The following is a 24,051-nucleotide window of genomic DNA, read 5'->3' on the forward strand; positions in this document are numbered from 1 at the left end:
TTAACTGTTAACCTTTGTCTTATTTGTTTCAAATATTTTTTTTTATTTTTTTTATTGTTATGTTAATCCCCATACATTACATCATTAGTTTTAGATATAGTGTTCCATGATTCATTGTTTGTGCATAACACCCAGTGCTCCATGCAGAACGTGCCCTCCTCAATACCCATCACCAGGCTAACCCATCCTCCCACCCCCCTCCCCTCTAGAACCCTCAGTTTGTTTTTCAGAGTCCATCGTCTCTCATGGTTCTTCTGTTGTTTCAAATATTTTTAAAGTATTTTTTTAGAGTATAGTATATATTAAAATACTATCTAGAAGACTAGAGTTGGAGCCATTCAATTATTTCTTCACTGTACTTAGACTTTTGCTTGTGAATGAGAGGAGATGAACTAGAAGGAATACCAGAAACAGCAGAAAGAAGTCTTGCGGGGGGGCAGGGAAGGGTATTTTACAGTTTCAATGAAATGAATCCTGGATCTCAGTATTGTTTTGTCAGTACTTCTAGTGCACAACACAATAGGGACATGGCATCAGGATTCTTGGGCTGCAGGTTACAGAGAACCCCAACTCCAGTTGGCATGAAGGGAATTGAAACAGTCCCTCTCCAACAAGGCTCCTCAGCTTTTTTTTTTTTTTTTAGTTCCTGTATAGTTAACATACTGCATATATATATATATATATATATATATGTATTCTAGACCCTGAGATCATGATCTGAGCTGAAATCGAGTCAAGCGTGCTTAACCGACTGAGCCACCCAGGTACCCCTACAGTGTTGTATTAGTTTCAGGTGTACACTGTAGTGATTTGACAACTCTCTACATTACTCAGTGCTCAGCTCAGTAAGTGTATTCCAGACCCACTCCGCTTGCCCCCAGACCAGGCCCTCATGCGGCTACAATTCCAGGTGTGCTCACACCTGGGTCTTCACCTCCAGATGCAACAGTGCCCTCAGGAACGAGAAATGCCATCTGCCTTTTGTGTTTCTTATTTCAGAGTGAGGAAGTCTCCTTAGGGATTGAAGTAGTCTAGAAGACAGAGGGGAAGTCGTCACCCTCGTGCGCAGAGATGTTCGCTAGTACTTCTACCTCCAAGCATCAGGGTTGAGAATTGGCGGAAATTCTCATTACCAAAAAAGTAGCCATAGTCATGTGATGAAATCCCACACTGCACGGGCCTTTGTGGGTTTTTTTTCCTCCCCCAGATAGTGGTTTTGGAATTAGTAATATATCAGAACTTTCCGGATTAAGCAGTGAAGGGTCTTCCACAAGTCCTAGCTCGACCCCTTTGAGAAGTTGTGTGACTGCTTTCAGCTTTGGGCCCTTATCTATAAAGTTAAAAAATTGAATTATAAGATCACACAGGTCCTGTAATTCCCCTTGCCTCAGATTAAAAAAAAAAAAAAAAAGATCGTTTTCTCAATTCGAGAGAATGCTCAACTGTGATGGTAGCTACAGTGAGCATCTGCTTGGGCTTTTATTGTTCATAACAATCAATGAGAAATGTATCAGTTGAAATCTCTCAAGCCTGCATATATCTGGTCAAAGCTCATTTATTGATTTCTCTGCTGAAACTTGCACATATATAAAACAGAGACCTAAGTTAATTTTCACCAGCTCAGTGTATAATATTGTGGCTGCTTGACTCCCTGAAGCCTAAATTGTTCTCAAATAATAAGCAAAGTGTTAAAATATTTAAATATTTGATCAGGTGGATGGCCCTTCTGGAAGGATGTGTGCATATGACGTTTAACTTCAAATCCCCTGGCCACACCCCTGATTTGTTTCCAGGGGAAATTTGATACGTAAGGAGCCACCCACCTTGGGCAGCATTATCCTCACTGTCAGCATGGATGTGTGCTGATTACCTATAATGTGCTTTATTGGGAGTAACCTGGTAGAGACTCCAGATATGTAGAAGGACTTAGAGTAATTACTGTTGCAACAATAGGGCATGAGGGGAGGGCATCAAGAATGCAAAAGGGAAAGGAGTTAATGCTATTTTATTTTAATCCCATGAGGTCATTAGCATTATTTGTGTGTGAGGAAACTATTGCCCAGAGAGATGGAGTAACTGTCCCAACGTCTCCAGTATTAATTGGTAGAGCAGTGATTCCAACCCAGGGCTGTCCGGCTCCGCACAACTTGGCCTCCGTCTGGAAGCACTGAGCACCTGGCCCACATGTGAGACAGGGTTCCTGTCCAGGGGCTCTCCTGGTCCATCCTTACTTGAGCAAACCGATCATTTCCAAGAGTGCAGACACTGAGGCTATGCTTAATAGGAAGAGAACAAGCATCAGAAGAATTAAAATGATCCTCGTGAGAAGGAACTTTCCGGACTCAAAGCATATTATCTTTGCTTCATGCACAATAAATGAGAAAAGTTTGTCTTCCTTGGGCTCTCTTATAGCTGCCTTTTGTCCCTCCTTTTCTTGCATAGAATGCCAAGACTGTGGTGTTTATTTCTGTTCTTTCCTCTTAGAGACATACTAAAGTCATTTAAAAAAAAATCTCAAATAAAATACAATGAATGACTACTATCTTAGAAAAGACTCAAGTTAAGCTGTGTGTTCATCCAGAAGAGCAACAGGGCTACCCAGATTCTGCCTCCTGCTCTCTACTGCTAAGATATTATGGAGGATAAAGCAGTTTTCCCAGAGTGTTCCAGATCTCAGAGATGTTTGCAGGTGGACGCCTGTGACCTCCTTTGGCCTAAAGGCATCAAAGTTTTTCTCCCCCAATGTTTGGCTTTCTTATTTTTAATTGATGACAACCTGGTTGTTGGGGTTCTTCTCTTTGCATTCATGCCTAACTCCTGGCCTCCAAAGGAAGCCTTGAGGCTGGATGCTTCCACTTAGGAACTCTGACAATGTTCCCAGCAATATTTTGCTTGCTTAAGGGCTTCTCCCTTTCTTCTGTGCTCCTACAATATCTCTCTTCACCCTACCACACTTTATCAGGATTAGCACATATAATTCTTCTTCCCCTCAAAAAAAAAAAAAAAAAAAAAAAATCCATACCTGAACGCTGACCAGGAGATTTATGGGGTTCGTTTCAGGCATGCTGTGACATATCTGAAGTTGACCCGTTCCTCTGCGATTAAATGACAGATTAAACTCTTGTAAACTGCTTCTTAAAAGCATGCAATAATAAATATAAGTTTTCTAACTGGAAGTTAAAAAATAAAAGTTTTGATTCAGTTTCTAATCAGTCAGCTGAATAGCACCTGGATATTTGTAGCTAATGAGCAAGGCCCTCCAAATGGTTAATGGTCCTGACCAGGAAATACCTAAACCCCATTTCCCCTGAAGTATTTATTACCATGTGCTCTTAGGACCATACTTATAAAATACTGAATTAGGGAGACTTGGAATATTTTACTGTAAGTATTTTTGTCTCCTTCATCAGGTCAGATGAAATACATTTTTTTTAAAAATGGAACTCAACAGAGTATTATGTAGTAGTAAAATTCAAATCAAGTATAGGTACACTCAACACAGATAAATCTTAGTAATGACTGAGTGAAAAAGGAAGTTCCAGAAGAACACAATGCGTGTGACATCTTTTCCATAAAATTCAGAAATATGAAAACTTCAACAATAACCCGCCCCCACCGCCGCCCCAAGTCAGGAGAGTGGTTTTTACAGCAGGGGTTCGGTGGACACATGAGTAATTCTTGGTTTGTTCTAACTTTTGGATTGAATCATAGGTTCATGGCTCTTCATTATGTTATTAAAACTAATTTTTTTGAAGGCCCCATGTGGACCAAGGAGGATCATTTCTCCTGATTATAAACAACCAGGTCTGATCATGCAAGATCTTTCCAAGTAAGTCACATGGATGAGCTCATCCCTTTGAGATTTGGGATTTTTGAAGTTTCTGCTATTCCCTATTTATATTTATGACTCTAGTTCTCAGGGAGCTGTTAAAGAAAAGATTGTGGAGTCACTTATTAAACATAGTAAGGAGAACTTTATTCAGGGGGGCTACTACAGCATCATTCTGCTATAGGGGAGAGAGATCGGCCCAACTCTGAAGACAGCAAGGCCACGTGGTGATTTATAGCCAAAGAGTATGGTGAGGGTCAGTGGACCCAGAATCAGTAAGGGGAAACATCAGGGGGTAAGGAGGGTTCCTGCTGAAGGCAGGCTGGCACGATCTTGAAGGTGGGAGATAAAGAATTGGGTCAGATATCAAGGGTGATCAGATACCAGGCTGGGGGACTTTCCCTAAATGGCCTCAGCAGGCTTCTTGCTAAAACTGGAATCAGCAGGCCAAGGACAGAGACCGAGGGCAAGGCCTGGTCTGAAAGAGGACTCGAGGAGTCTGACTGAGGTTTGGTAAGGAGACAGTCTTCTTCAGAGCCAACAGGCCTCTAGCTCCTAATGGTAGAAATAGAGGTTGGTGAAATCTTAGAACCAGGGGGCCAGGTGGGAACAGGCAATCCCCGAGATAAAGATCAGGGAGCAAGAGTTTGTGCTGGGGGCTAAGCAAAGAGAAGACCAGAGTCTTTTTGAAACATCTCTTTCTCTGCATTGAAGATAAAACTTTGTTTTTAAAAATAAAAGAAGTTGCCCCATGCCTCTGTGTTGCCGGGTTTTGATTCACTGGCATCCTCTGCTCATCAGTGATCTCTGGGACACAGTGTGTTCAGAATGTGGGTGCCATCACCTGAATCGAGGACAAAGCCACATTCCTGCCGCCCGTTATCACAGAAACGTGTTACTGAGTGCTGGGCTCCTTGGCCTGCTCCAGGGGCTGGCAGATGTCCGCTCAGCATTCACCACCTATCCCCATGTTCCCATTAAGGCCTCTGCTCTCTTTGGTGAAACGGAACTAGGATTTCATTTGAAATGATTCATTAAAATAATTTCACTTACAGTTACTCACCCTGTCACCATTATCTTTTGTCTGGACAACCGTGCGGTCTCTCTGCTCCCTTCAGGCCCCCCTCCCCGCACCTTCCTGTGCCTTCCTAGCCCATTCTGTTCTCCGCCTCAGTGCTCTGTTGAAGGCTTAGAGTAGACCAGATCATTCCCTTGCTTAAAAAACTCTCCAGTGGTTTTGCATTGCCCTTAGAATACCATCTGCATTTTCATCACGTGCCCTTGGGCTCACTGCAGTCTGGCCCCTGTCTGTGTCCCTCATCTCGTCTGCTGCCGCTTTCCCCTTGTTCTGTGTTCTCGGCACCCTGGCCTTCTTTTCATTCTGCAGTTGCCCTGAACTTATTCTTTCCTTGGGGCCTTTGCATATGCTGTTCCCTCTGCTAAAGTGTTCCTGCTCCAGATCTTTGTACAACTGTTGGATTCTCATCATCTCCAGGTGGGACTTCCACAGCCACCCTGCCTAAAGCAGCCCCAGCCCCACCTCGAAGGATACTATCTCTTTGTACCTTTATGTTCTCTGCACTGCATTCATTGCTCTCTGATACCATTCTGGTCACGTGTGCCCCAGTGAGAATTAATTTCCACGAGGAGAATTGGAATTTTGACAGGTTCACCATTGGGTTCCTGGTGCCTCAAGCACTGCCTGGCGCATCGAAAGCATTCAGGAAGTGAAAGCAGGACTGAAGATGGACACTTACCCACTGCTCTGTGTGTCTACCACATACGTAACCAAATCAAATAGCTCCCAGTGTGAGCATGGGGGAAGCCTTCCCATTTTTCAGGAATAATATTACAAATGATGGAAAATAAGTGCACACAGCTGGAATGACACTAAATAATGCTGTGACCCGCTGATATACATTTAAATATTGCCAAAAGAATTAGGTCAGCATCAGATGACCTGAGTTTATATCGCTACACATTGTGCATTAGTTTCCTGATGATCAGAACTGGGTTAATTAGTCTATGCTACGTCTTTTCTGTTAGAGATATGAAGATTATCTGCTCTATCCAATTTGTTTTTTCTTAAGAGAGGAATCACTATTGAATTTAAAAAGTGACTTGCCTGGCCCTGTTTCCTGATCTTTTGATGGAAATGTTTTAGTGGGAAAAAAAACGTTTACTAGAGCCAGATAATTAAACCGTTTCATGTATTTTTTTATGCTAATGCTTCTTCATTCCTTTGAGGGATAACTCCATGGCATAAGGCAGCAATGAAGAGGATGATTTTCATCTTTTCTCCCAGCTTCCTCCCTGGTCAGGTCAGGAACCTCCTTTTTTTTTTAAACCAACTCACAGTTCAGCGTGGGTGGGAGCTCCTCGGGGATGCATGGGACAGTCCTTCCTTCTCCCCTCCCACAACTGAGCTCCAAATCCCCGGAGGGGCTGATGGAAAGGGAGATTGGAAATAGCCTTAGAGTTAACTGGTACTTTTGGGAAGCATGCTGTAAGATGTTAGGTAAATGGAACACATCAAATTTTATTAACAACAAAAATGCTTAAAGGAATTTAATTTCTACACCATAATTCTTAGATTCTCATTAAACCAGAGCTGACATAGATTTGAAAATAAGGGAATGAGTTAATGCCCATAGCAGTCCTCTCATTTCTAGCTATCGACCTGGAATCAGATAATCTGAATATGAGTTCTAGGTGGAGAACTAGGCTCCACCTGTATTAGGCTCTGTTGTAGGTGTTTGTACATCTCAGTCCATCCTCATGTCTGTGTAAAGCAGATCTCATGTGTGCCATTTAACAGTTGTGCAAACAGAGGCTCCGTGATTTGATGCAACTTGCTCCTAAGTGACCATGCTGGGGCCGGGACTCGAATTTGCAGGCGAGATTCATCCTTGGTCCATTACAGCGTACACTTCGTGGCTCCATCACTTAAAATGGAACGTTTGGCATATTAGTTTTCTCATGTGTGGAAGGGAGATGAGAAGCCTGCATTACCTATCTCCGAAGGTGATTTAAGAGTCCAAAGCTATGCGAAAACAGCTCTGTGGAAACTCTGTGGAGCTCTATAAGAATTAACAGAATAAACAGCTGAGTTTTATTAGCAATTGAAGCTAGAACCCATATTCTACCACAGTCCCTTCTCCCCTTCTGCTCTTTCCCTTTGTTCTTCTAACTCCTCTCCTGGAATTCATCTCTTTCCTGCATAGTGACAATCCTTCTTTCTGCCAGGTTGAAGTTGCCCAAGAGGAAGACTGAGCTTTGACCCTAAAATGTACCCTCTTTCCCTTTTCCTGTTCAGTCTTCAACTCACTATGCTAGGGCTTTGCCCCCTCCACTCTGCTGAAACACTGATTATTTTACAAGCACATGTGTTATCTGTGCCCCCAATTAGGGAAAATGCATCCATTTCCATGAGGGGATGAGCACAAGGCAGGCTGATGTTCTTGTTCATTCAACAACTTGTGCAACCATATTTGGCCGGGGAACACTGCTTTGGCAAGGTCATCAATGCCTTCCTACTGGGAAAATCAATAGACACTTCTCATACTTCATCTTAAGTTTTTTTGACATTCGACATGTTTAAGAATTCCCTTCTAGAACCAACCTCCTTTCCTCAGTGAGGCTGATACTAGTGTCTCATGATTCTCCTCCTAAAGACCTGGCAGTTTCTCTTGGTCTCCTTCACAGGCTTTTCTTTCTCTAACTGCTCTAGGTTCTGTCTTGAGTCCTCCTTTTCCTACATTACCACCACAAACAAGAATTCTTTAAAAACCTTCAGTAGTGGGGCACCTGGGTGGCTCAGTCGGTTAAGGTCATGATCCTGGGATCCTAGGATCCAGCCTCGCTTCGGGTTCCCTGCTCAGCGGGGAGCCTGCTTCTCCCTCTCCATCTGCCCATCTCCCCATCTCCCCTGCTCATGCTCTCTCTCTCAAATAAATAAATAAAATCTTTAAAAAATACCTTCAGTAGTGGCTAGACATAAAACCTGAATCCCTTTAGATTTATAGTGTCATCATAGTTCCCTTGTTAGCAAAGTTAAATGATTTTTATAGGCAGCTCTCCTTTCAATGATCACATCTACACATGGACCAGCAAAAACCTTCCTGGAGAAGGTTAACGGGAAGGTAGGGCAGTTTCTATGAAGTTTTCTTTTTGGAGACTTCCAGGCTAGTGTACTAGGAATGGGGTATTAGCCAGATCCAACTTGGCCTTGCTGATGTCCATGCCCTTGAAATCTGTGTAGGATTGACTCATGCCTCTGGCACCACATTCCATGAGAGTCCCCCATCCTCCCCAGTATTCCTCATTTCCAGGGGCCTTTCTTCCTCTCTGTCATCTGGGCACAGATGTCCTGCTTCAGTGATTTCTACAAAGCAGACCCCTCCAAATGAGCATTTGTGAGTGCGGTGGGCTTCACTGAGGACGGGGCGGGGGGGGGGGGGGCGGTGACATAAGCGTCCCAGTGCAATAGGGCAGAAGCATCGATAGCGGTATGAGCAGTCTCTCCAGCCACTCTGCACAAGAAGGGGACTTTCCACTGGCTGCTTCCCAGAGACTGGCCCTCGGGCTCCCAGCCTTCTCTCCCTGGCCTGTTCTCACTCAAAGCCCATGGGCCTTTCCCCTGTTGTATTGGCCTTCCCCTAGCCTGCACCCTCCCCTGCAAGCAGAGGGGCTTAGCCCATTGCCTCCCTCAGAGAAGCCCTGGTCACCGCTGAGATCCCATTTTCCCTTGCTCACAGGAGGAGGGCATTCAGTGTACCTAGCTTCTGAAGGGGCCCGGCGGAGTGAGGGGCCCTTGACCAAGTCACATCAGCTCCCCAGACCCTGCTTAACTCATCCTTAAACAAAGAGGCCACAGGAGTTAAGCTTCAAGCTTCTTTGTGGGTCTACACTTCTGTGGCTTTCATCTCATCTGAGCTTGGCTTTGAGAATGCAATTCCTTTTAAATGTATTGGAATCCAGGTGTTATGCCCACATCTGCCATGCAGTCTTTTTATTCTCTTTTCCTTTAAAGAGGATGTAAATAGTTTGGCTTCACTTGACTATGAAAATGGCCTATACAAGCAGGACAAGAGACACGGCTGGGAAAGACGTTGAGAGTGGGAAGTGGCCACGTGGGGTAGGAAGCTGTTTGCCCTGGGCCACTGTTCTCAGATGGACTCACTTCCTGGGAGCAAGCCGGTGTTTGGCTGTTAGCCAGGTCTTACAAAAGGCAAGCTTGAGCTGTCTGATGTTTGAGGAAAATAACAGCCGTCTAGGGAATGTATTACCTTACTCTTCTCTGCATTCTCTTCTGCAAGTCAGATGATCAAAACCCAACACACTGGGACTATGGGAAGGCCCTTACTAAGCAGAATGGTTTGTTACAGCTTATGCTTTTTTTTTTTTTTTTAAGGATTGCTATAAGAAAGGTCCACTTAAAGAATATTTTTGTGGTGTTTACTTTTTAAAAAATGAACTTACTTTGAAACAGTTTTAGATTTACAGAAAAATTGTGCAGGTAGTTCAGAGAGTTCTCATAATACCGGTGTATCCAGTTTTTCCTCTTAATTAATATCTTACATTTGGATAATGAATTTGTTACAGTTAATGAACACATATTGATATATTATTATCAACTGAAGTCTATACTTTTTTCATAGTTCCTCAGTTTTTACCTAACATCCTGTTTCTATCCCAGGACCCCACCCGATTACCATGTTACACTTAGCTGGCATGCCTCCGAGTCTCCTTAGAGTTCTCTTGTCTGTGACAGCTTCTCAGACTTCTCTTGTTTTTTTATTTTGAAATACTCCAGGCATTCAAAAAAGTATCTGGGTGTGCGCACGCACGGCGCATGTGTATACACACGTATGGTTGGGGAGAGAGAGGGAGAGAATAGCCATATAACCACCATTCAGCCTCAGAAGCAGAACAGCACAGATATGATTGAAGCCCCATGTGTATCCTTCTCGATCCCATTCTAAAAACAAACCACCGTCTTAGATTTGGTGTATTTGTCCCATGTATACTTCAAAACAACTATATATAATGTTCTGTAGCATATTTTAAAACCATATGAATGTTATTCTGTAAGCCTTATTCTCTGTAAGCCTATTTTCATAACACTTTTTTTTATCTACATTGCTCCAATTTATTTATTTTAATTTCTAAATCAGATTCTATTATATGAAACCACTCTCTTGTTGGTGGACATTTAGGTTTTCTCCTTTTGGTTGTTGCCATGGTTATTGTAGATAGCGCTGAGCAGACAGGCCTTACCTATCACCTTATGCACACATACAAGTGTTGTACCTTGCGGTTTGGGAAAGGGGATTTCTGGGTTTCAAATTTTATCTTTGACAAAACAGTTTATTCATTTATTCAATAAATATTGATTGAAAATCTAAAATGGGTTAGAAACGGAGCCAGGCTCTGGAAGAAAACAAAGAATCCCTCCCTCCTCACAGGGTTTACAGTCTATTTGGGATTACAGACATTAAAAAAGTCACTAAAGGTATGTATGGACTACACAGATGTATTCTAAAAATATGGAACAGTAAATTGTGTTGTATGCCATGAAAAAAGATAAAAGTGATTAGAGAGATGATGAACCTTAATATTTCTTGTATCCTAAATTACCAAAAGAATTCCCTACCAGGACAAAGCTACTCTCCTATTGAATAGATATGCTTCCTTTTATCTAATAATGGAAGCAATGTAAAGCAAAAGCTTTCTCTTTTTGCCTTAGCTACCGGGAATCTCACATCTAAATGTGGTGCCCAGCTCATCCCAGTTACTTGTACTGTATTTACATTTTGGCTTTATGAATAAAAGGTTTTCTTCTATTTTTACATGCCGTGTTTTGCACACCAAAAGGGGTGCATTTATACCTTAGTTAGAAGTAACTAAGGTATAAATCATGGAGACAAGACAAGCTCTTGATAAGGGATTAGTCATCCTCACTTTAGCTTTTCAGAGATGAGCAGCCTTCCTTTTCTTGGGGTTTGGGGGTTGGTGTAGGGGTCTTACTGTACTGACATGCTTATTTGATTTCAATATGACTTCTTCAGATTAATTTATTATCCATCAAGAGGCAATTTTTCCCTAAATACTTCACTTGGATGATGATTCTTTTTAATCACCACCAACACACACACAAACAGAGCTCCTTAGCAATTCTACTTGGCTCTGCTGCTATCTTTAGGAACATTTGTCTTGCCTTAACTACTCTCCTTTTAAAGACATCTAGTTTTCTGTGACACTGTTTACTTTCATTATGCCTTAATTATGGGATTCTGATAACCATGGAGGAGTAGAGAGACAATAAATAGGGTTTTGTGGGTGATTAAATGCTAAAGCAAAGCTGAGATGTTTGATAACCACAACAGTTGTTTCTGCAAGTATATTCCAAAGGCAGGAATATTATCGCTATTACACAACAATCAAGCAAAAAAAAAAAAAAAAAGGCCTCCGACAAATCACTCCACTCATTCCACTGTGCCTTTGAAAGTCTAATGCTCTTTTATCTGATGTTTTTTTGATTGTCAGTCTGAGTAGTTGGCTCTTCATGGCAGGCTCTTCATAAAGGACAAGTTCTCAGTGCTGAAATGTCATTTATCTAAATGAGTGGTTGAAGTGGGCAAAATGTACCTCATCAACCATGGGGACCATAGTAGAGTCTGAAGAAAAATTATATTTGAGCAGGTATAATTGAACTCAATCTTACTTGTTAGGTTTCAATGAATAATCTAGCACTTTCAAGCAGAAATGCATTTGGCTGCAGGTAATAAAAACAATCAGTGGTGGTTTTAATAACCGGGGCATTTTTCTCACCTGACAAATCTAGAGATAGGCCGTGTTTAGGCTTCGTTCAGCTGTTTGGACATTCTATCAGAAATCCCGATTATTTTGTGTTTTCTTCCCTGCTCTTCCTAATATATTAGCCTTCATCCTTACGCTTATTGCCTCATGGTTGCAAAACGGCTGCTGCTGTGACTCCTGGCATCATGTTCACTTTTTAAAGATTGATTTGTTTATTAGAAAGGGGGAGAGAGAGGGCATGAGCAGGGGAAGCGGCAGAGGGAGAGGGAGAGCGAGAATCTCCAGCAGACTCTCCATTGAGCATGGAGCACGATGCAGGGCTTGATCACATGACCCTGAGATCATGACCTGAGCCGAAATCAAGGGTCAGATCTTAACCGACTGAGCCACCCAGGTGCCCTGCATCATGTCCATACTTCAGAAGGGAGATGTGAAGTGGTGGTGCTGGCCATAGCTCTCTCCTTTTATCGGGATAGCAAAAGTTTCATCAGAGCTCCCCCGCAGTCTTGCTCTTAATTCTAAATGGCTATAATAGTGTCTGGTTTCAAGGATAGCTCTGTATTTAGCTGACCCATAAGGTTTCAAACAAAGTGGAGGGCACTAACAAGGAACACACAGGAGATGGGTGCTGAGGGGGCAACTAATTGCCAACCACCAGCCTATCATATAGGGCACACAAGAGTTTCGCTACTAAGCATCAAATGTAAAAACAAAGGCCATCACCATGAAAATGGAAAACTGTTACATTTCTAATGTCATGCCCATTTCATAGTTAAAATGGAAAGATAGGAAGTGCTGGTACACTGCCCATATCAATGTATTTGATTGTTGACTTTAATACATGAAGGATGTTGGTGGAGACTAATCTTGCTCTGTTTCTGAAGATTTTGCTTTTGTTTTTCTAGGCTAAAAAGTAAACTTTGAAGATAATTAAGAAAAACACATAGACGTATGAAATGAGGCTTGTTAATTCTGCATCTCTTCCCAGACAATGTATACTCTTATGTCTTGATTATCCTCAGGTGATCACTAGGGAAAGGGGGTGAGGGACAATAAATAACTACATTTAAATTTAAAAAGCTCAATTGGGCCACAAATTTCAATCTCATTTACCATGTTGCCATAGGTAGAAAAGTCTGGTTTAATTTCAGGTTTTCCTTTCACTTCTGTTGATATCTGTCTTCTGGTTCTATCTTGCTGTTGTAGGTGTTGGCTGCACTCAGCTCGGTTGTCCTTGCTGGGGGAGGGCGGAGGTCTCATGCCCTTGCTCTCAAATGGCAACTGGGGCTGGAGTCATCTGAACACTCACTGAGCTGAACATGTCCAAGATGGCTCATCACGTGGCTGGCCGTTGATCTCAGCTTGGCTTCCGGCATGGTCTCTCCATGTGGCATGGGCTTCTCCTAGTCTGGTGGTTGGGTTCTGAAGCTGAAAGTCCCAGGAGATCAAGGCAGATACTGCAAGCTTCTTCTGACTCAGCCTTAGAAGTACTGCAGCATTAACCTTCCATTGGTTATGCAGGATAGCCCAGACAAGGTGAGGCAGGAGGCACGGTCCACGGGGGACCCATCTTTGGAACAAGCTACCACAGTCTCCTTCCTTTCCTCCCCTTGGGGATTCAAGGGCCATCGGAAGCCAGTCAGAGAAGAAAAGGGTGAAAATCCTGCTCCATGTAGCAGGTAATGGAGCCAGGATCCTAAAACTTACTCCTCTAGTACCCTTAGAGTATCCTTTTCATGGCATTTTGAAACATGACAATGGTGGTCCTAAGTTTCTGAGCAAAAATAAGTACGAACTTAAAAAAATTCTTTTTAACAGTTAAAGTTGTAAACAAAACACAAAACATGCAACAACCCTAAGCTCAAATCAAAACCAACCCTGAGCTTTGTTGTGCAATTTCTGTTCTTGGTATGTGACCCCCTCCTCATGTATTGGAGGCCAAGCAGAGAATACTCTATCCCCAGATCAGTAAGATCAGAGTCGATTTTACTGACTGCACTCTGTGCCCAGACTGCGCAGACACAGTTAATCGCATCTGGCGCCGCAAGACATTCTCTTCACGTCTTTGGTGCTTTTTCATCTTTGCTGCCTTTTCATGTGAATGAACAGCACCCTAGAGCAAGTTTTGAGAATCTGTAAGGATCTTCAGAGATTCCTGTCTTGCTGAGACACAGGAAGGCCGTAATTAGCAAACAGACCAAGAATGAAGAGGTGGAAAAGAGGGAGGGTATCTTTGCTGCTATAAACTACTGGCTTTCACCGTTCTCCGCCTCGGCCTGTGTTGCTGCCACTTCCTGGAACACCCCTCCCCCCCTTGTCTGCCTGGCACACTCCTCCTCACCCCCAGATGCAGCCCGGCTGGTGGCTTCTGCGTGAAGGCCCCTCCACTCCCTGGACACAGCACTCCGTAGCCACGATCCCCGGGCCTGCCACGCTGTCTCTCTGTACAGTCCGCTCCCTCACTGGACTGTGCCTTCTTATGGGCAGGGGCCACCTCGTGGCCCGGTGCCACCAGCCAAGCAACGCATCGTGTTCAGAGGCTCAGAAATGTTTGAGTTTATAGTCAACTACACCAACATACGGGTTTTTTATGGTAATTGGCAGCAACCGTGTTAAGGGTGGCTTATACCTTTCCCTGACCAAAACAAAACAAAACCAACACTAAAAACGAACTGGACCACATAGACTTTTCCAACGTTAATAACCTGAGACAGCTGTGCTGCTGCTCATTTCACCTCTCTTACCTGGAACGTACCCCTCTGTCTTCTCCAGAGGCTCCCCTATCCTCGTGGTCGGGTGGTCTGGTTCAGGACCCCTGGCCCAAATCCCTCTGGTGCCTCGAATGGGCACCACACAATTGGACAGTTATGTACAACGTAATGCTGGCTGTCACTTTACCTGCATGTGTCTGGCCGGAATCTTCCTGTTCCTACTTCTTCTCTGCCCCCTGAAGATGGTTAAGTAGTTTGTATATGCAGCAGGCCCTCGGTGGAGTTGCTGTTCACTAACTAGCAGCGGTGCAGTGTGCGGGTATTCGCGGAGCACTAACGCTCTTCACACCTCCCTGTGGTGGGAACGTAGTGGGAATTGGTTCTTGGGAAGGTATGGGGCTGGGGGGACACTGGTTGAGGGACATGGTTTTTCTCCAAGCTTAAAGAGGACACGCTGTCAGAGTTCAGGCCAAATTTGTCTCACAGATATATTTTGATTGACCTGCACAGAGTTTTTAGAAACCATTGAGATAGTTTGCAACATTTAATGATCCAGAAACTACATAAGAATACAGAGTTTTAGTTTATCTTAAAAATTTGGAAGATTTGGTAAAATTGGGCCTCAATTCCCCATTAGCACTAATTGCTTTGTACTAACTGGTGACTGTTCCGTTCAGACAGAAGATGAGCTTCCCTTCTCTTGTCCCCTATAAAATCGCACCCCCACACTCTCATTTGTGTTACCTTCTTGCTTCTTAGGTAAATTATTCTAGAAAATGCCTATTTTCTGTGCTGTTGGACTTCTAAATGCATAGAGCCCTAGTACACACAGGGTTGCCAAAGAAAACCTTATATACAAGCAATTCATATGTGGACTTCTTTCTCATTGTACACACTTGAAAAGATATAGGACCTCTGTGCATCCCTCAGAATCATGTGTTTTTTCATCTCTTGGCTTATTTACCAATGTTCATAACCACTCCCTGTTTATTTAGCACTTAATATATACTAGTAACTGCTCTGAGCATGTATTAACTCATTAATCCCACAACAACCCTGCCTGTGAGATCCCAGCTGTTATTATCCCCATCTTACAGATCCTCTTTCTATCCTCATGTTTTTCAGATGAGAAGCTAAGAGCTTAAGGACCAGGTTCACACAGCGAGGAGGTGGTCTCGCCAGGCTTTGAACTCAGGCCTGGGCGAAGGGAGTTATACACCTTTAAGGTTTATTTCTGGGACAGTAATATCATCTTCTTTACGTGACTGCTTTGTGGACATTTAAATGAGCTCTCAGATATAGATACCTAGTTTTGGGGAGGGATGTTCCTGTTGCTTATCCGCCGGGCTAGTTCATGACCCCAAAAGAAGAACATATAGATGATTCTGCTGTCTTGTTAAACAACAGTCTGCTCTGAAGAAAGTTCCACTGGTGGTGGGGGTGAGGGGGGGTCCTGATAAAAGATTCAGTATAATTGGCTCTCAGAAGCCACTATCTTTTTTTTTTTTTTTTTGCATGAATATAAAGGAGGATTTTGTGGTGAAATACGTGTAGATTAGCAGATTTAGTTATGTCTTTAGTCCTGATCATGTCCTTGAATTTTGTCTCTGCACCCACCTACTTGTAGTGCAGAGTCCCCAGATGCTCACAACCCTAATTCTTGATTGTTCTTCCCTTGCTCCTTTCTCTTGTCCTTTTTCTCCCCCCTCTTCTTTTCTCTTTCCCCTCCCTTTTGTATCTCTATCAAGATCTTTGAGTGCGAACGCTACAGAGAAAAATATGGTAGTTTCTTCTCTCAGAAGACGAAGTTTAGTGGAGGTAGGTAGACATGTAAAAAAAAAAATCACTTTTTAAAAACTTCACATTACAGTGCACATCAGTGTTCATCAAACATTTGCTCAAATAGACACACAGAACAAATGATTCCTAATGAGAGCAGAACTGTAATGAAATGGGTCCTCTTGTACATTATTAGGATTAAAAAATATTTTAGCATTAAGGAAGTAATATGAGTTTTACATTATCTAATGTATAAATCAAACTGTTGTGATCTTTAAATATATTTGCACTTAAAGCACATTAGTCCATTGAGTTATAGGCATATTTTAATATCCCATCCATGAGAAAGTTCCCTGAAGAGAAAAGGGGACCCCCGAGGAACACATGGGGGATGACTTTTTCAGGGAGTCCTGGACCAAGGCAAGATGTTCAGGGTGTCCGTGGACAATCGGTGTTCCAACAGGATAGATTGTCCACGGGCGGTGCTGCAGACGGCAGGGAGAGAAACACTGGGAGAGTGAGTGAGGAGCAGAGACAGCATGGACAGAATGAGTTGCTTGGAAAATGGCTGAGATGCAAATAGGTACTTATGTATAAGAAACATCTATATTTTTGTCAAGAACAATCTGACCGTATATCTCTAAAGCCATCCCAGTGCCCATTTCTTTTGAGCCAGTAATGCAATTTCCGGGCATCTCATTTTAGGAAATATTTCAGAATATGGAAAAATCCATATGCATGGAAATTATTCGTTTTAGTTCTAATAGCCAAAAATGGGGATGCTCTGCATGTCCCTCAGGAGAGGCATGCTTAAGTAAATTAAAAACATTTCCTTGGTAGAATGTTACACAGCAATTCAATGATGATCTTTGAAGACTGTGAAGTAATTTGAAAAATGCTCAGATAATTGAAAAATACAGCAACCATTGCACACTTGAAACTATGTGTTTATGTGAACCAAAACCATGTAAACAATGCCTAGGGGGGAAAAAGATGGGCAGGAAATACAGCTGAATGTTTATGGTGTGTTGGATGTGAGAGTGTGGAGGCAAAATGATGATTATTATACTCAGCCTGTTTATATGATGGATTTGTAATCTCCTTAACTATGAAAATGACATAAATTTAAACATTTAACAATAGCGCTGTGGTTAAGTGCATGATAGATGCAGACATGGGAGCCTCAGTGTGTTATGTGAGCAGAGTTAATGGACGTTTTATCTGGAAGATAACGTCATAGTTGAGTCAGTGAGGTGTGTGGCTTGAACCAAGGGCCCAGGAGATGAACACAAAAGGGCTGCAGAAGTGGGCAAAGGACAGGCAGTGACAGCCCCGCTGAGTTGGGAGTGTGGGCTTTGACGTGGTTATTTGTATCCTGCACGTCCGAACCCCATCCTGTCACAGCTGGTGTGCCAAGGGAAATACTGATTTTTTTTTCTTCCTTTGGAGGCCCTTTCTTTCAGTTGATTAAGGTTTAGTAGGTTTGGGGTTGCTCTCCTTGGGAGCTGTTGATCCCTAGTGAAAGGCTGGGCCAGATGTATTAAGACAGCTCTGCCATTGCTCTTGTGAGGACCCTCCCCTCTTCCCTTTGGCTCTGGCTAGGATTAATTGTCATTGGACTCATTACTTTTTCTGGAAGTGATGGCAGCGATTATCACTGTAGCAGTCCCGGCTACCTCTGTTGAGCAGTTAGAGTGTCAGATGTTAGCGTAAGCACTCCCAAGCTTGAGGAGGAAACATTTATTACTCTCCCCATTTTATAGATGAATGCACGGAGGCTTAGAAAGGTTAAATAATTTACTCAAGATTATACAACCAAGTCGGTGGCAGAAACACCATTAACTTTTAAAAACTTGTTTATTATTTAAAAAATAACTTCATTGGCTGGAAGCTGGCAATCTAGTGTCAGTCCCTCAATCACTGTTTTCTCCCCTCAAAAGTTTACTTGTTCATGAAGTCACGACGTCGAGGAAACCCTCAGCCAAAATCTCAGTGGGGATTTGACAATGGAACAGAATAGTTAAAATTGGAAATGTTCTAGAAAATCCAGACTACAAGATTGCCATAAGTTTCAGAAGAAGAACCAAAGATTTGGCTTGCTGCTCAGAGTTGCACGCTCTGTACAAAATATCTTTAGAATTTGATAGTGCTGTTATTTAAGACCTAGAAGAGAACCATTCTTAGCACCTGTGCAGTCTTACTTGTGTCTCTGTAAATGAGGCCCCCTCACAGCTGCATCCCAGCTGTCCCAGCGCTGTCCTTGACCTCTAGGAATCATCTTTAAACACATCTCCAAACTGCAGTGTGAGGTTATGTGAGTGTCAAATGGTGGCATGCGCTGTATTTAAGTAGGACTTAGGAAGAAAAGCAAAAACCTTAACACTTTGACATGATTTTTAAACTAATGGTTTTCCTGTCTTATTTATGCAACTAAATATGTTCTGTGCAATTTTAGTCAAGTTCTTAAAAACACAGGAGGAAAGCAATACCTTTTCATCTTATCTCCCTTTTCTCCAGCAGCAGCCATCATCAAGCTAACTTCCAGCTCCTTTTTGCTTTCTTGAATTTATATATTTCTGTATATACAACAATTTAGGGAAAGTCATAATAGTAGAAAACAACTTTTCCCTTAAGTAAAAAGTTACAGAAGATCATAATTACACTATGCCCTTCAAGGAAAGAAAATCAAATTGTGCATTTTTTTCTTAGATTGAATGAATAGGCCTGGGTGTATTTGCATAGCAGACATGGGGTTCTTAAGAATGTGCTAGAAGCTTGCAAGACCACTTGAAGCCTAGACTCAGAAATGGTACATCATCACTTCTACCACCTTCCATTGGTCAAAGCAAGTCATTAAGACCAGTCAGTTCAAAAAGTGTAGAAACAGATTCTATCTATGAATGAAAGAGTATGGCCTTTTTCATAATCTACCAAAGAAATGACTTTGCCATAGATTATTAATAGAGATAAATGAGTTAATGTAAGTAAAGTGCTCAGAAGAGTGCTGTTTTGTAGTAATTGCTATTTTGTTGTTGTTGTTATTATTATTTCTGGATGTTTCTCCAGGAGCTTATTGAATTTTACTTTTGTTTAGTTTTTTAAAATGATGTGGGAGGAACAGCATTGACTTTTTGGGCCCTGAAAATGCTATTTATGGGCTGATGTCCTCTGCCATCCAAAACAAAGGTATGTGAGGTGGGAGAGATGTTTCTTTGGCCTCTCAGAGGCTGCTCTAGATGGTGCTATTGGGGATTCCCAGGTATCCTCTGTTTTCATGCTTTTTCCTTCTGTCAAAACTAATGCCCATCCTTTATTTTTACCGTTGCAGTGTTTACTAAATATGAGAGATATTTCCCTTTAAAGGAAAGCAATCTTGTGAATATAGGTGTGGTATTCCATTTTTACTTTAATGTTACTTAACTATGTGCAAACATAAAGCCATGTATAAACTACTAATATGCTTGCTTATAGCCTTTATGCATCTATAAAGCAAAAAATTGAAAATCAAATTTTAACGGAACAGACTTAAAAATTAAAGACAAGAAAAACTTCAGAATTTCAAACTAACAGCATTAACCTAACATGACAGATGATGTTATTTTTACTGAAATGACATCCTGACTCAAAACTACCATGGCCTTTGACGCCTTCATTTTCCCACAGTTTTCTCTGTTAACGATGACTATAAACCCTTCCATTTCACAGTGCACTGTGACATTAGTCATCCTTTGTTTGCTATGAAAGCACCGTTTAGATATCATTTCCACCTCTGTCCACTTCTCTGTGGCCTACAGTAATTAGCGTGGCACTATGTGGTGTCGACTTGATTATAAACACAAATATGAACACTGAAGCCCCTGGCATTGCTCGATTATAAGATGGTTATATAACTCAGTGCCTTTTAAATTTTAATGTGCAGATGAATCACCTGAGGATCTTGGTAAAATGCAGACTGGGGTGGGGCCCAAGATTCTGCATTTCCAATAAATTTTCAGGTTTATGCTCATGCTGTTGGCCCAGGGACCATTGTGAGTACAAGGATCTGATTGTGCCTCTAGGAATATTTTTTAGATTATTATTTAAACGAAATACATAAACATTTGTCAGTAGAAAATTCACATGTCCATGGATATGTTCGTGGTCCCCAGTCGAAGAATAACTGTATGACCCCATAAAAGGCAGTAGGTTACTAGAATGCCCTGCAGGAATCAGATCCTGACACTAGGTATGAAGCTGAATGCACTGAATGTCAGGCATCAGCCAGTAATATACAAGGAATGAGGATTGTATGAAGCCCTTTCTGGACATTCCAGATATAACTCAGAGATGACTCTTCTATCAGTGAGACAGGCCGGCTGTGGTTTTGCCTCTAATAAATCAAATCTCTCTCTTTTTATCCAAGCAAAAGCTTTTTGTACCTTATATCACCACTCATATTTTTCCTGATCTTAGAGTTAAAAATGTTGTAGAGCTTCCTTTTTCAGTTTTAATGTCCTGAGGGCAAGGATTATGTTCTGTTCATTTTTGTACTTTCACGCAGCAGGCATATAAGCAGTTGTAGAATTGAATTTATTAGCTAGATAAATCTTGTGAGTGCCCTTTCCTGTTTGTATAACTATGGTTTGATTTTGTTAAAATTCTAGGAATTTTGCTCTCTTTTATATTTCAGATCACTTAATACTTTATTTACTACTTCTGCTTTTCTTTTTTCTTTCTAGGAAATATTCCCCAAACTTAAATGGCTGAAGCTCAGTCTCTGATATTTGAACTCATGACCAATTATTTTTTTTATTCATGGCTCTGAAGTGCACTTTGCTTTTTATTTTGGTCTGAGGGTAAATGTTGAGAAGATAAGAAATAGCTTGTAGATATTTAATTGATAATTTGTGTGATCAGGATTAATCTTTTTTAAATAGTCCCACAGCAGTCTTCTGGAGAGAATTCTGTAAGATGCAGTGGAGTGAATTTGCCTTTAATAAGAAAGCTCAAGATTGTAGAGGGATACTGAGGTGTTGGCTTTGTGCATAAAATATCTTTCCTACATTGAAAAAACAAAACAGTGCCCAACCTTATCAATAAACCTCTGAAACAAATAATACATTATATGTTAAAAAAAAAAAAAAAGGAAGAAGATAGCAGGAGGGGAAGAATGAAGGGGGGAAATCAGAGGGGGAGACGAACCATGAGAGACTATGGACTCTGAAAAACAAACTGAGGGTTCTAGAGGGAAGGGGGCTGGGGGGATGGGTTAGCCTGGTGATGGGTATTAAGGAGGGCACGTTCTGCATGGAACATTGGGTGTTATACGCAAACAATGAATCGTGGAACACTACATCAAAAACTAATGATGTAATGTATGGTGATTAACATAACATAATAAAAAATAAATAAATAAAATAAATAAACCATTATAAGTTGTCTTTGACCTGGGTTCCAAGTACGTTCCAGTGTCTCTTTTGGATTGGGAAACTCTCAGATAATGACTGGGAGAGAAAGCTCCAGAGGTTACAGAGGGATACCTAGCAAACGTATGAATACGTTGGATAGCACATCATTGAGTAAAGAGGGACCAGGTATATAACATATAAGTGGTAAGGCAATCTTCCCGTGGTTTGATATGATTTTTTTTCCTAGTTCTGTTTGTCAGTCTGCCTATCTTTCCACCCACCCACTGAGCCCACCTGCCCCTCCATCTGTCCGTCCACCCATCTATCCATCCATCCATCCATCCATCCATCCATCCATTTAACCTTTTTATTGAAAAATAAGACACAGACTCAAAACAAAACAAAACAAAACAAAAAACAGACAAATTAAGGATAGCTTACTGCAAAGATTCTTGAGGTGTGGTCTCCAGATTAGCAGCACCAGCATTGTCTTAGAACTTGCTAGAAATACACATGTTTGAGCTTCTGTGTAGATTTTAAATCATAAACTGTGGAGGTGGGGCCTCTGTTTTAACAGACCCTTCAAAGGATTCCCAGGCATGCTGGAGTTTAAGAACCTCTAGCTTAGTGAACTATGGTAAGGTGGACATTTTTGTAACTACCACCCAGGTCAAGAACTAGAACTTTGCCAGTCAAGTCAGAAACCCGACCTATGTCCCTCTTACCAACCACAGCTCCTTCCTCCTTCTGAAGAATCCACTATCTTGAGTTTCACAGTAATTGCTTCCTTGTCTCTTTATAGTTTTATTACTGAATCATACATCCCCAGATACTATAGTTTAGTCTTTCCTGTTTGTGGTAACTTTTTGTCTCTCCATCTATTGCCCCCTCCCCACTGTTGCTTTCTTTTTCATGCAATGTATCTGTTAAAGAACCTAGATGTTTCTCTTCCGGGGACAGCGTCCATAGACGTTCAGAATTGTCCAGCGTTTGACCTACCGTCGTAGGCTGTCCTATAATACAGCCTCTAACAAAACTAGACTGTCCCGAATCCCTGGTAATAGAATCATTTACCTTTATACCAAGAAGGTTGGGAAAGCACCAAAATCTGCATGTGGCGTGTGCCCAGGCCGACTTCGAGGAGTTCGTGCTGTGAGACCTAAAGTCCTTATGAGGTTGTCCAAAACGAAAAAACACGCCAGCAGGGCCTGTGGTGGTTCCATGTATGCTAAGTGTGTTCGTGACAGGATCAAGCGTGCTTTCCTTACTGAGGAGCAGAAAATTGTTGTGAAAGTGTTGAAGGCCCAAGCACAGAGTCAGAAAGCTAAATAAAAAAATGAGGTTTTTTTATTTTTGTTTTAAACAAAAATAAAAAAACCTAGATGTTTGACTTGTTGAATTCCCCAGAGTGCAGATTTTGCAGTTGCAACCTCATGGTGCCGTTCCACGTGATCCTCTACAGTTCCTGCATATTGGCAGCTGGATATGGGGGCTTTATCAAACCCAAGCTTGATCCTTTTGCCAAGACTATAGGTGGTATTGGGTTCTTTCATCAGGAGGCATAGGATATCTAGTTTTATAGTTTTTTGATGTTATCAAGCATAGCTGTTCGATACCTGGATCTGTTGGGAGGCGTATATTGGCAATATTCTGTCATTTCGTTTTCACTTTTACTTATTAGCTGGAATAGTTTTTGTAGAATAAAAGTTTATCAGTATATGGCTCCCCAGTGATAGAGTCATACATGAAAAGCAGATCAAATGCTCAGCTTTCCTTTTATTTACCTAGTTTTCAAGATGGTGAATTATTTCCCTATCATGTTCAGAAAATGACCAATTTTTTTTTTTTTTTAATGCCCTTATGAGCTACTAGACTTAAACATACTGGAAGGCTATCGAATATTGGCAAACCTTACCCTTCTTAAAGCTCAAACTGTCCTATCCTTTGGCCAATGGGAGCTTCTTTGGCTTGCCTCTTGATTCCTCTTGGTCTGACTCCAGTTCTCTGACTTTTTCCTTCTTTGTTCCATGCTCATCTGGTACATTGCTTACCCTCGACCAGTAATCAGCCATTTCTCCAAGAAACCTCCCTTTTAATGGGAAAATGATAAATAAAACCATAAACTAGGCACTTATGGCTACTGGCTTTGTTTTTTTTCCTGCATCTTTTCAGTTGATGGAGCTAGGAAATATTTTTATCTACATGTCTTTTTCTACCTACATATAGATATAGTGACTTTATATATATATATTTTTTTAAGATTTTATTTATTTATTTGACAGAGAGAGACACAGCGAGAGAGGGAACACAAGCAGGGGGAGTGGGAGAGGGAGAAACAGGCTTCTTGTGGAGCAGGGAGCCCGATGCGGGGCTCGATCCCAGGACCCTGGGATCACGACCTGAGCCAAAGGCAGACGCTTAACGACTGAGCCACCCAGGCACCCCGACTTTATATATATTATAATTAAATATGTATTTAAATATAAATAAAGTTAAAATACCACAAATTTATCCTAATGTTTAC

At 41.7% G+C, this 24,051-nt stretch overlaps 2 protein-coding genes across 12 annotated transcripts in view; both read left to right on the forward strand.

Moving 5' to 3' along the window:
- The window catches only part of LOC118540989 (large ribosomal subunit protein eL34-like), a 73,896-nt gene extending 51,037 nt beyond the window's left edge, over nt 1–22,859 (forward strand). Inside the window, exon 4 of the mRNA XM_078078766.1 lies at nt 22,497–22,859. Within this exon, the coding sequence (XP_077934892.1) occupies nt 22,497–22,859 (363 nt within the window). The remainder of the gene's footprint in view (nt 1–22,496) is intronic.
- Nucleotides 1–24,051, forward strand: part of RGS6 (regulator of G protein signaling 6) — a 542,298-nt gene that overhangs the window by 134,242 nt on the left and 384,005 nt on the right. The gene's annotated exons all lie outside the window — the stretch shown is intronic.

The sequence above is a fragment of the Halichoerus grypus genome, chromosome 8, assembly GCF_964656455.1.
Source record: "Halichoerus grypus chromosome 8, mHalGry1.hap1.1, whole genome shotgun sequence".
NCBI classification, from domain to species: Eukaryota; Metazoa; Chordata; class Mammalia; order Carnivora; family Phocidae; genus Halichoerus; species Halichoerus grypus.